Consider the following 13,112-nt stretch of genomic DNA (forward strand, 5'->3'; position numbering starts at 1 on the left):
ACCCTTTAGGAAGAACTGAAAACATTGTATTATATACATTTATCTGTTGAAGTAGCTTGCCCCAAAATAAGCACTTTACGTTATTGTTCTTATTTTTACCTTTTATGGGTTCTGTTTTGTCTTTGCCTGTGAATACCGGAGATTTGGATAAAGTTATGGGAATAGTCATGTCTTTTGGTTTTGGTGGAGGTGGCACAATTTCAGCTTTTGGTGAAGGAGGTAATATAGCTCCTGTCTGCTTTTCCAAATAGTTGAGAATATCTTCTTTAAGAATTCTGCCATCTTTTCCTGTGCCAACAACTTCACTCAGTTTAATCTAAAAAATGACATATTTTAATGCTAAAAATACAACTGTTAAAAGTGAACCATTAAAATTTCAAAATGGAATTTAATCAATGGAAGGTAAAAATATATCTCTGCCTAATAAATTAGAAGAAGAAAATAACATTTTCATTATCTTAATAGATAAGCTACAGCTACTTTACATAAGTAATCATTTATTACTTTTGTACACATGGTAACTGTGAGGTATCTACGTAATTCATAGCTATTTTGAAAACTTACGAATAGTCAAGTATTTTTAAATCACTTGCATAATTTTTACTCAATCTTTTCTACTCTTGGAGACCACATAAGAAGAGAGAGAACTGGGCCAGATGTGGTGGCTCACACTTGTAATCTCAGTGCTTTGGGAGGTCACGAAGAGAGGATGGCTTGAGGCCAGAGTTTAAGATCAGCCTGGGCAACACAGTGAGACTCTGCTTTGAAACATAAAATTTTTTTTTTCTTTAAAAAGCTCACAGCAACCTCCAGCTCCTGGGCTTACGTGATTCTCTTGCCTCAGCCTCCTGAGTAGCTGGGACTACAGGCGCCCGCCACAACGCCCGGCTATTTTTTTTGTTGCAGTTTGGCCGGGGGTGGGTTTGAACCCGCCACCCTCGGTATATGGGGCAGCGCCCTACCCACTGAGCCACAGGCGCCACCCATGTAATTTTTTTTTAATTTGTCAGGCCTGGTGCCACATGCCTTTAGTTCCAGCTACTCAGGAGACAGAATGATCCCTTGAGCCCAAGAGCTCAAGGCTGCAGTTATCCATGCTGGGGCCATTCCTCTTTAGCCTGGACAGCAGAGTAAGACTCTGTCTCCAAAACAACAACTGAGAACTAAGAATTTGAGAATTTAAAGAAGAAATAACACTATAACAAGTTTAGACCCATGTTTCTGATATTAGCTATCAATTAAACATGTAATTGTTTGATCATCATACCAAAGTTCTCTCCAATTAGTTTTTTCTGATAGTTGCTTTAGAAATATCAGTACAGAACAGTTAATTCTATTTAATAAAAAATAAGCACATTAGCTTGAATGATATCCTCACACATAGTGTGTAATTAATTTTTCAGGGTCTAGCTTCATTTGTATTAATGCGTCTCTAAGGATAACCTTAAAGAACAAAGGACTTTATTATGTCAAACACTAAATTTATAACAAACTCTGAGAATTTAAACAAATAAGTTTTTGGCAATTACAAACAACTGTAAATGTCACTGGCTTTTAGTTTTAAACAAACTCAATTTATAAATATGCAGATTACAAGAAAAAGCTGACTTATAATAATAAAATCCACTATTTAATTTCTAGTAATCATATATACTCTAGTTATTATGTATATCTTTAGGAAGTGACATAGGAAAGCCAAACACACATTTCTTCTACAGGTGGTCATTCTATATAATTAACAGAAAAATATTGGTGGTCAGGAGTGGTGTCTCATGCCTATTTTTAATCCGAGCACTCTGAGAGGCTGAGGCAGGTGGATTACCTGAGCTTAGGAGTTTGAGACCAGCCTAAACAAAAGTGAGGCCCCATCTATACCAAAAATAGAAGAACTAGCCAGGTGTTGTGACAGATACCTGTAATCCCAACTACTCAGTAGGCTGAGGCAAGAGGATCACTTAAGCCCAACAGGTTGAGGTTGCTGTGAGATATAACACCACTGCACTCTACCCAGGGCAACCGAGTGAGACATCTCAAAAAGCAAACAAAAAAAAATACATTTGTAAAATGCTTTATAGCTCTCAAAGCAATATATAAAACCATCATTTCATCTGATGCCCTTAATAGTGTTCCATATTATTATTTCCATTTTTAATTATGCTAAATGGTCTTCATATTTAAGCACATTTAAGGATTATATAAATTCCTCAAAGGTATAAAACATAATTTACCTAAGCATTTCCCTGATTTAGAACACATACACACCTTTAATTTTTTGGCTATATAAAACACCAGAAAGAATGTATCCTAGATAATTTTCTTGAAATAGTTCTCCAACAGCAGCATAACTGGCTGAAAGGGTATGAACGAACATTTTAATGATCCTCTTAATGTTTTTCCAAAATGTAAACTTTTATTTTTTTCTAAAACTTTTGTTACATGTAATTTAATTATTAATACTTTTCTCAAAACCAGACAAACAAAAAGTCTGCATTGTGGGGCACAGTGGAAAGAACTCAGGCTTTGGAAAACAGACACATTTGTGTTCAAATCCCCAGTTCAGTTAATGTGATTTTAGATACATGTACTTAATCAATTTCCCTGCCCTTTTTCATCAGCAAAATGGGAATAATCCAAACCATCCTGCAGGGTTGCTACAAGGATTAGGGATAATGTGAGTTCGGTGTCTGGCACCTATTCAAAGAATAGCATGTGATTGCTAAGTCATGGAAAAAGCCCAAGTGCCCATCGATTCACGAATGGATTAATAAACTGTGGTATATGTACACCATGGAATATTATGCAGCCTTAAAGAAAGATGGAGACTTTACCTCTTTCATGTTTACATGGATGGAGCTGGAACATATTCTTCTTAGTAAAGTATCTCAAGAATGGAAGAAAAAGTATCCAGTGTACTCAGCCCTACTATGAAACTAATTTTTGGCTTTCATATGAAAGCTATAACCCAGTTATAACCTAAGAATATGGGGAATGGGGAGCGGGAGGGGATGGAGGGGGGAGGATGGGCAGAGGGCGGGTGATTGGTGGGATTACACCTGCGGTGCATCTTACAAGGGTACATGTGAAACTTAGTAAATGTAGAATACAAATGTCTAAGAAAATGCCAGGAAGGCTACGTTAACCAGTCTAATGAAAATGTGTCAAACTGTTTATAAAACTAATGTATGGTGTCCCATGATCACATTAATATACACAGCTATGATTTAATATTAATAAAAAAAAACAAAAACAAAAAGAATAGCATGCGCTCAAATAACAGAGGCAATGATGGCTGAAGCACCATATAATGTCTAAGAGCACTGGTGTTAAAGTGACATAGACTCACTTTCCAATTCTGGCTCCCATGCTGTGTAAACTCTACATCCTCAAACTTGTTACTTAACCTCTTCAAGTCTTAGAATTGCCTCTTATCTCATAGGGCTAAATGAGATAGTGTGTAAATTTTTTTTTTTGTGGTTTTTGGCCGGGGCTGGGTTTGAACCCGCCTCCTATGGCATATGGGACCGGCGCCCTACTCCTTGAGCCACAGGCGCCACCCAGTGTGTAAATATTTATCACAGAGAGACGGAGTCCACTTGCCTGGCATTCTACCTTCCATTCAATGACTGGCAGAGGGAATATAAAAGGCTGTCCTCAACGCAAAGCTGTAATTCTAGAGCTCTCCCCATCGAATTAGGATAGATTCTTGACACCACATCCACACCTGGCCCATTGCCTTTCTCTTTTCCTTCGTATCCTGCTTCCTTCCTTCCCTTTATAGGTTTTCCCCTTCAATCAATCAATCACATGTACCCAAATTCCTATCTCAAGCTATGCTTCTAGAGGACCCAACCTAAGGTGCTGACTAGTATTTACAAGTGCTCAATAAATGGGAGCTCTTATTATAAATAGGCTTTAAGAAAAAATAATAAAATTTTTCGGTGCCTGTAGCTCAGTGAGTTGGGCACCGGCCACATACACCGAAGGTGGCAGGTTCGAGCCCGGCCTGGGCCTTCTAAACAACAATGACAACTGCAACCAAAAAAACAGCCGGGTATTGTGGTGGGTGCCTGTAGTCCCAGCTACTCAGGAGGCTGAGGCAAGATAATCACTTGAGCCCAAGAGTTGGAGGTTGCTGTGAGCTATGACACTACGGCACTCTACTGAGGGTGACATAATGAGACTCTTATCTCAAAAAACAAAAAAGAAAAAAGGAAAAATAATAAATCCATGCTGCTCGATTAATGTTATAGTAAGTTCACAACTTCTCATTTCTCCCAAGTACTTTTATACAACTATCACTTTTTAGTAATAAACATTTTCATGTTTTCTTTATTTCTAACTTGAGCCATTTCATCATGGGATAGTTGGCTAATTTTTCCAAGATACAAATGTATACTTCCTAGGCAATCTCAGACTCACAAATGAACTTACGTTGTTTTCCATTGCAAGGCGGCGAACTGCAGGAGTTGCCAGTGTTTTCTGGCCCTTGATCTCTTGGTGCGTGTGTTCTTCATGGGACACAGCAGGAGTTTCCACAACATCTTCTTCTGAATCTGGTAATAAGGTAAGACTTAACTTCAATTGAAAACATTAAAAAAAAAAATCTTAGTGGACTATAATATCTTAATAAATTTAACTTAAAGTTTATACTTTAAATGCATAATATAGTAGAACCTCTGTAAGCTGGCCACCCCAGGGACTGTAACAAACTGGTCAACATGTCAACCTGTGTGTCTACTGGACTGATACGTACATTTCCAGTCTGTGAAAATTAGGTCCACTTAAGGAAGTAGCCAGTGTGGGGAGGTGTCGACTATGAAGGGTCTTCTGTAGCTGAGTTACTTCAGGATAGGAAAACACAATTATCCCAATGGTAGGGATGGAGTAGGAGGCAGTGTGTACTGGTACTGGGACATACTTCTGTTAAAATCATATGGCAGCTACAAGTTAAAAAATGAGAATTTCTTCAATAATTTTAAAACATGTTGTATTTTAAATATTTTCCTAACAAAATTCTGATTTGCAAATAGTATGAAAAAAGAATCTACGGTGGGTTCCAGCCTTGCCTAGGCCTCATAAATAAGAAAACAAAAAATTCAAAGAAACACCCAAGCCTTGGCTGGGCACCTGTAGCTCAGTGGTTAGAGCACTGGCCCTGTGCACTCGCCCTGTATACAGAAACCCAGCCCCGGACTGCTTAACAAAAAAAAAAAAAAAAAAAAAAAGAATTAAATGTGAGGTAAATTATATAAAAGAATCAATCTGTGACAATCTTAAATACTGCTTTGAGATGATAAAGTATTTAAAAATCTGCTCTGCTTTGAATATGGCTTAAGGTATGCTATGGCTATTACTAACTTGGTTGTTCTTCTCCCTAACTATGTAGTCCTTATCTTACAAAAACTATCTTAGGCTGGGCGGCGCCTGTGGCTCAGTGAGTAGGGCGCCGGCCCCATATGCCGAGGGTGGCGGGTTCAAACCTCAGCCCCGGCCAAACTGCAACCAAAAAAATAGCCGGGCGTTGTGGCGGGCGCCTGTAGTCCCAGCTACTCCGGAGGCTGAGGCAAGAGAACAGCTTAAGCCCAGGAGTTGGAGGTTGCTGTGAGCCGTGTGACGCCACGGCACTCTACCCGAGGGCGGTACAATGAGACTGTCTCTACAAAAAAAAAAATTATCTTAGGCTATCAGCATGTATTTTTGCAAGCAAAAAACAAAAAAGTTTTTGAGAGCATTTAATTGTCAGAGTTTGCTGTTAAGAGATCAACAATGTATAGCAGAATAAATTGGTAAACTAAAGACCATAGAACTTCTGAAAATTAACAGACAACTGGATTTGCTTTGACAGCTTTGACATTCAATTCTAAGCAAATAAAATTTTACCACCACTGCAACTATGAAAAGGTAATCTATTCATTCTCTTCACTAGTCAATAGCTTTACCAGTGGAGCTATTAAAAAAATTTCCCTAGACTGGGCGGCGCCTGTGGCTCAGCGGGTAGGGCGCCGGTCCCATATGCCGGAGGTGGCGGGTTCAAACCCAGCCCCGGCCAAATAAAAAAAAAAAAAAAAAAAATTTCCCTAGAGATGAATAAGGAAAGGGAAAACTGAGCACTTGTTATGTGTCAAGTACCATACTAAATATGCAATATCTTGGTTTAATCTTCATTCAAACTGTGTGAGATGTATTATTATCCCCATTTTATAGATTAAAAAAATAATGATTTAAGAGATGAAAAGATTGGCCCAAGGTCACACACCTAATGAATCCAAGAGCTGAAATTCAATCCTAGGGCTGACTTACTCTGTGCTGCTCCCATTAGTTTATGGCCCTAGTAAATTTTCTTTCTGTTCAAAGTAGCTGAAATACAACTCCTATAGCTCAAGGCATGATTTTTTTTTTTTTTTTTTTGTAGAGACAGAGTATCACTTTATCACCCTCGGCAGAGTGCCGTGGCATCACACAGCTCATAGCAACCTCCAGCTCCTGGGCTTAGGCGATTCTCTTGCCTCAGCCTCCCAAGTAGCTGGGACTATGGGCACCCACCACAATGCCGGGCTATTTTTTGTTGCAGTTTGGACGGGGCGGGTTTGAACCTGCCACCTTCAGTATGTGGGGCCGGCGTCCTACTCACTGAGCCACAGGCGCCGCCCCAAGGCATGATTATGTTGAACTTTCAGAAGCCCGGTATATTGTCCACATCTGTTAAAGTTACTAGAGAGATTAGTAAGAAAGATTAGCATTAGGAACTAAGATCCCAAGGAAAATCAGGAGATTCAATTGTAGGAACCCCAAATACTATCTTAAGACAATGCATATTTGCTGAAGTAAGAGAAATGCATAAATATCCAAATATACTATATACCAAAATTATATTTCCAAAAGATCAAGTAATTTACGGCAACTCACCTTTTCTGGAAAACATTTTGTGATATATCACCTACATAGAACTACCTTTTAGAATAACTTGGGTATTACCGTGAGTGACAAAATAAAACTTGTGAGAAGTTACTCACATATTATTCGTAATAATCACATAGTTGTAGGAAGAATGCTCTCTTAAATAATAAACTACCATCTTACTTTATAGGACTTTAATTTTCAGTGTTGTAACACACATTTTCTTCATTGATGATTACAAAAATGTTATGAATGTGAAGGCTGATTTCTCAATTTTACCAATGTAGAAACAGACTAAGGGGAATAGAGCTAAGCTTAAAATCAAATTTCAAGATTCTCCCCAACTGATGCAATTTAGTAGTTCTAGCACTTGAAAAGCAGATTGCAATCATGTTCCAAAAGATATAATAACTCTACATAATTAGCATTAGATACGATTTAATTTCTTTTTCTTTTTTTTTTTTCATAGAGACAGAGTCTCACTTTATGGCCCTCGGTAGAGTGCCGTGGCATCACACAGGTCACAGCAACCTCCAACTCCTGGGCTTAAGCGATTCTCTTGCCTCAGCCTCCCGAGTAGCTGGGACTACAAGCGCTGGCCACAACACCCGGCTATTTTTTGGTTGCAGTTAAGCCGGGGCCAGGTTTGAACCCGCCACCCTTGGTATATGGGGCCGGCGCCTTACCGACTGAGCCACAGGCGCCGCCCACGATTTAATTTCTAATACTACTATTAAAATGTCTAGATTTGGTCTCGTATACTGCTTCATGGTTCTATGCTATACTTATTTTCCACCTATAAAATGATGTGGGGCAGCACCTGTGGCTCAACGGAATAGGGCGCTGACCCCATATGCTGGAGGTGGTGGGTTCAAACCCAGCCCTGGCCAAAAACTGCAAAAAAAAAAAAAAAAAAAGTAAATAATGTAATTTATACTTCTAGAAGACTTTGCATTAGGTAGTTTTTATATATAGTACAATTGATTTTACTACCATTAAAATAAGAACAAATATAAACAAACAGTATTACATAAATTCTTGCTTAAGAAAAGGTACACAAAATATATAGAAATTTTCTTCTTTCCAGAATTAAAATGAGACATATATAAATTTTCCTTAGTAAACTGAATCTACTATTCTTTATGCCTGCTTACTTGATACATGAGTTTATAGTTCATGGTTTATTCTTATAGTTAAAAAAAAAAAGAAGCAGGAAAATATAAATATAAAACCAAAAGGGTACACGTGCAAAATAAAACTAGCATACAAGATAATTATTTAGAATATACTATGAATGGCAAATGAAATACAGGGTGTCCTAAAAGTCCCATCTAAAGTTGCCATATATAGAGAAAGTGGAAAATCGTAGCTAAAGGTACCTTTATTCACAAAATATTCATTACAAAATTTTACAAACTATTCTGTATGTGCAAGCCACCTCTTTCTAAAATTTTGTACATTTAGCTATAATTTCCCATTTTCCCTATGTATGGTGACTTTAAGAGGCAACTTCTGGGACACCCTCTAGTACAGATAGCAAATGATCAGTTCTCTGGGAGGTAATTGTTATTCTAAACATAACCCATTCAATCTCACCAATCTTGTTCTTAGAGCTTTACTGACGTGTAGCTAACATATAATAAGCAATATAAAATCTGATAAGCTGACAATGTGAATATTACTTTCTTTGCATCATTATTATTATTATTATTGCTTAATTTTTTTTTTTTTTTTTGTAGAGACAGAGTCTCACTTTATGGCCCTCGGTAGAGTGCCGTGGTATCACACAGCTCACAGCAACCTCCAACTCCTGGGCTTAAGCGATTCTCTTGCCTCAGCCTCCCAAGTAGCTGGGACTATAGGCGCCCGCCACAACGCCCAGCTATTTTTTGGTTGCAGTTCAGCCGGGGCTGCGTTTGAACCCGCCACCCTCGGTATATGGGGCCGGCGCCTTACCGACTGAGCCACAGGCGCCGCCCATATTGCTTAATATTTTGATGTAGCAATTGTCTGATTCCTTTTCTGAATGTATTTATGTTTGTTCATTCTTTACAAGGTTTTTGTTTCAATCCTTATCTTAAACATTGTTATTGTTATTTTTTAAAAAATCTGGTAAGCTTTGCAGTAGGGATATCCACAAAGCATCACACAATCCAGATTAATGAACACTATCCACCACCTCCAAAAGCGTTCTCGTGCACCTTGGTAACGCCTCCTTTCCAACCCTTCCACCCGCTCCTGGGTCCAATATCAGGCAACTACCCATTGGTTTTCCGTCATTGAAAGATTAGTTTGCATTGTCTAAAAATCTTACATACATGGAATCATATAGCATGGTCTCCTTTTTTTCCAGTTTCTTTCACTCAACATAATTTCTCTGAGATTTACTCACATTGTATAGGAGATTAATTTTTGTGAAAAAATTCCCTAGGAAAAAACATCCCTTTACCTGAAAGAAGTGATATAATTTTCTATGTATAATTTGCTATATCAAGCCTTCTTTTTATTTTTTTTATTTTTGAGACAGTCTCACTCTGTCACCCTGGGTAGAGTGCTGTGGCATCATAGATCACAGCAACCTCAAATTCCTGGGGTGGAGTGATCCTTCCACCTCAGCCTCCTGAGTCCCTGGGGCTACAAGTGTCCACCACAGTACTCAGCTAGATTTATTTATTTAATTATTTTATTTTGTTTTTTTAGATACAGCCTCACTTTGTCACCCTTGGTAGAGTGCCGTGGCATCATAGCTCACAGCAACCTCAAACTCTTGGGCACAAGTGATCCTCTTGCTTCAGCCTCCCAAGGAGCTCACTTTGGATTTAGAGATGGGAGGTCTCACTGGTCTCAACCTCCTGAGCTCAGGCAATCCACCTGCCTCAGCCTCCTAGAGTGCTAGGATTATAGGCATGAGCCACTGTGGCCAGCCCTCAAGATCTCTATTAATTGGGACCCACTGCAAAAGGACAGCAGCAATCAATTTGGTAAAATAGATGAACAGATTTACAGTACCTTTCAAAGCTTCTGTTTCTATGTCTACTAATGGCTTCCCCACATAGGCAATATCATCTAGATTATAATAGAGCTTTTTAATGACTCCATCATAACGACTAGTGATGGTCACGGAAGCTTTATCACTTTGTACTTCACAGATGCTATCAAACTGAGACACTGTATCTCCTTCTTTTACATACCTGAAAGAAAAGGAGACAAGACACATTTAAACAATCATAACTACAGATTACAGCTTAATGGTGTGAATGCCACACTGAGGGAGATCTGTCAACATCCAGCCCCGCATTTATTTCCAGACATTGTACCAAAAAATGTTTTGGAAAGAGGCTGTAATGGATTCCAGAGTCTCTTAGATATATTTACAAGAAATACTGGCCAGGCGTGGTGTGGCTCACACCTATAATTCTAGCACTCTGGGAGGCTGAAGCCAGTAGATTGCCTGAGCTCACGGGTTCAAGACCAGCCTGAGCAAGAGCGAGATCTCATCTCTAAAAATAGTCAGGCATTGTGGCAGGCGTCTGCAGTCCCAGCTACTTGGGAGGCTGAGGCAAGAGAATCGCTTGAGCCCAAGAGTTTGAGGTTGCTGTGAGCTGTGACGCCATAGCACTCCACTGAGGGTGACAAAGTAAAACTCTTTCTCAAAAAAAATAAAAGAAAGAAACAAATACTAAACTTCATAGTCTATATTCCAAAAAATTAGTTAAACACTCAGGTTTTCTGTCGGACCCATTTATTAGGGGGAAAAAGTTCTAAAGTGTCTTATATTACCTTTCCAATCTTTAAGGGATGATCATTATTACTACAATTAAATTTAAAAACTGATAAATGTCCTTTATAATTTCATGAATTTTAGGTAGGACGTCCCTGTTTTTCTTTCTACAATTATTTTAGCCTTTCTTTGAATTTAAGTCCCTTTATCCCCTTAATAACTTTAGGTATACTTCACAAGGCTTTTCTAGAGTCTTAGCAAAAAGAAAAAGAGGAATGGGACCAAACCTGATATATGCATACACTACATAGAATTTTGATTCGAATATCATTCTTTCTTCTTTTCTTTTTTTTTATCGAGTCAGAGTCTCACTGTGTTGTCCTGCCTAAGTGCAGTGGCATCATCCTAGTTCACTATAACCTCAAACTCCTGGGCTCAAGGGCTCCTCCTGCACCCTCCCAAGTAGCCAGGATTACAAGCATGATGCCACCACACTCAGATAATTTTTCTGTTTTTTGTAGAAATGGGATCTCTCTCTTGCTTAGGCTGGTCTTAAACTCCTGAGCTCAACCAATCCTCCCATTTCCACCTCCCAGAGTGCTAGGATTATAGGTGTGAGCCAGTGCAAGCTGGCCCTTGTTTTCTTTTGATAAATGTCTATTCAGATTCTATGTCCATTTTTTAATTGGATTATTTGATTTTTTCCAATTGAGCTGTTAGGGCTGCTTATATATTCTAGTTATTAATCTCTATCATATGAACAGTTTGCAAATATTTTCTCCCATTCTGTTGTTTACTTTGCTGTACAGAAGCCTTTTAGCTTGATACGATCCCATATATCCATTTGTGCTATGACTGTTTGTGCTTTGTACGTATTAATCAAGAAGTCCTTGCTCCGACAAATGTCCTTATGGATTTCCTCAATGTTGTCTTTTAGTAGTTCCATAGTTTCGGGTCTTAAATTTAAATCTTTTTTTTAATTTTTATTTTTTAATTTTTTTTTTTTTATTGTTGGGGATTCATTGAGGGTACAATAAGCCAGGTTACACTGATTGCAATTGTTAGGTAAAGTCCCTCTTGCAATCATGTCTTGCCCCCATAAATTGTGACACACACAAAGGCCCCACCCACCTCCCTCCTTCCCTCTTTCTGTTCCCCCCCCATAACCATAATTGTCATTAATTGTCCTCATATCAAAATTGAGTACATAGGATTCATGCTTCTCCATTCTTGCGATGCTTTACTAAGAATAATGTCTTCCACTTTTTTTTTTTAATTTTTAATTTCAGTGTGCTTATTCATTCTTCTTTGTTTGAAGTACTCCTTTTTTGTTGATTTTCTTCTTTCTCCTGCGGTGCTGGCTGTTTTTGATGTTGTTAGTAGAGACGGGGTCTTACTCTGGCTCACTGCTGCTCATATGGGTCTTGAACCTCTGAGCTCAGGCAATCCACCCGCCTCGGCCTCCCACAGCGCTGGGACTACAGCCGTGAGCCACTACGCCCGGCCAAATTTAAATCTTTTATCCATTTTGATTTGATTTTAATATACCTCAAGAGATAAGGGTCTAGTTTCATTCTTCTGCTTATATAAGGATTTCAGTTTTCCCAGCAAAATTAGGGAAGGAACTATCCTTTCCCAACTGTACTTTTTTTTTGAGACAGAGCCTCAAACTGTCACCCTGGGTACAGTGCCATGGCATCACAGCTCCTGGGCTGTGATGATTCTCTTGCTTCAGCCTCCCAAGTAGCTGAGACTATAGGTGCCCGCCACAATGCCTGACTATTTTTTTTGGTTATAGTTCTCATTGTTGTTTGGTGGGCCAGGGCTGGATTCGAACCTGCCTTAGCCACTTGAGCTACAGGCGCCGAGCCTCCCAACTGTATGTTATTGGCAACGTTGTTGAAGATAAATTCACTATAGATATGTGGATTTATTTCTGGGCTGTCTATGTTGTTCTTCTCATCTAAGCATCTGCTTTGACGCCAGTATCATACTGTTTTGGATACTACAATTGTATAGTATAATTTGAAGACAGGTAATGTGATTCCTCCAGTTTTGTTCTTTTTCCTCAGGATGTCTTTGGTTATTTGGGATCTTTTGTAGTTCCATATGAATTTTAGGATTTTAAAAATTTCTATGAAATTCGCTTGGTGCCTGTAGCTCAGTGAGTAGGGTGCCAGACACATACACTGAAGCTGGCAGGTTCAAGCCTGGCCTGGACCTGCTAAAACACCAATGACAACTACAACAAAAAAATAGCTGGGCATTGTGGCGGTGCCTGTATCCCAGCTACTTGGGAGGCTGAGGCAGGAGAATCACTTAAGCCCAAGAGTTGAAGGTTGCTGTGAGCTGTAACGCCACAGCACTCTACCGAGGGTGACATCGTGAGACTCTGTCTCAAAAAAACAATTTCTATGAAAAATGTCATTGGTATTTTGATGGGGATTGCATTAAATCTCCAGATTACTTTGGACAGTATGAACATTTTAAAATT

General features: G+C 38.9%; 1 protein-coding gene across 4 annotated transcripts in view; it reads right to left on the reverse strand.

Moving 5' to 3' along the window:
- The window catches only part of DBT (dihydrolipoamide branched chain transacylase E2), a 52,882-nt gene that overhangs the window by 14,577 nt on the left and 25,193 nt on the right, over positions 1 to 13,112 (reverse strand). For 3 of the 4 annotated variants that reach the window (XM_053592091.1, XM_053592090.1, XM_053592089.1), the window contains 3 exons: positions 9,907 to 10,088; positions 4,432 to 4,553; positions 100 to 316 (listed from right to left, as the gene is read on the reverse strand). In XM_053592091.1, coding sequence (XP_053448066.1) covers positions 100 to 316; positions 4,432 to 4,443 — 229 coding nt within the window. In that variant the 5' untranslated portion in view covers positions 4,444 to 4,553; positions 9,907 to 10,088. Of the gene's footprint in view, positions 1 to 99; positions 317 to 4,431; positions 4,554 to 4,753; positions 4,924 to 9,906; positions 10,089 to 13,112 lie in introns of those variants that run through there. The other variant, XM_053592092.1, reaches the window with a different exon arrangement.

Source organism: Nycticebus coucang, chromosome 5, assembly GCF_027406575.1.
Source record: "Nycticebus coucang isolate mNycCou1 chromosome 5, mNycCou1.pri, whole genome shotgun sequence".
Taxonomy (NCBI): Eukaryota; Metazoa; Chordata; class Mammalia; order Primates; family Lorisidae; genus Nycticebus; species Nycticebus coucang.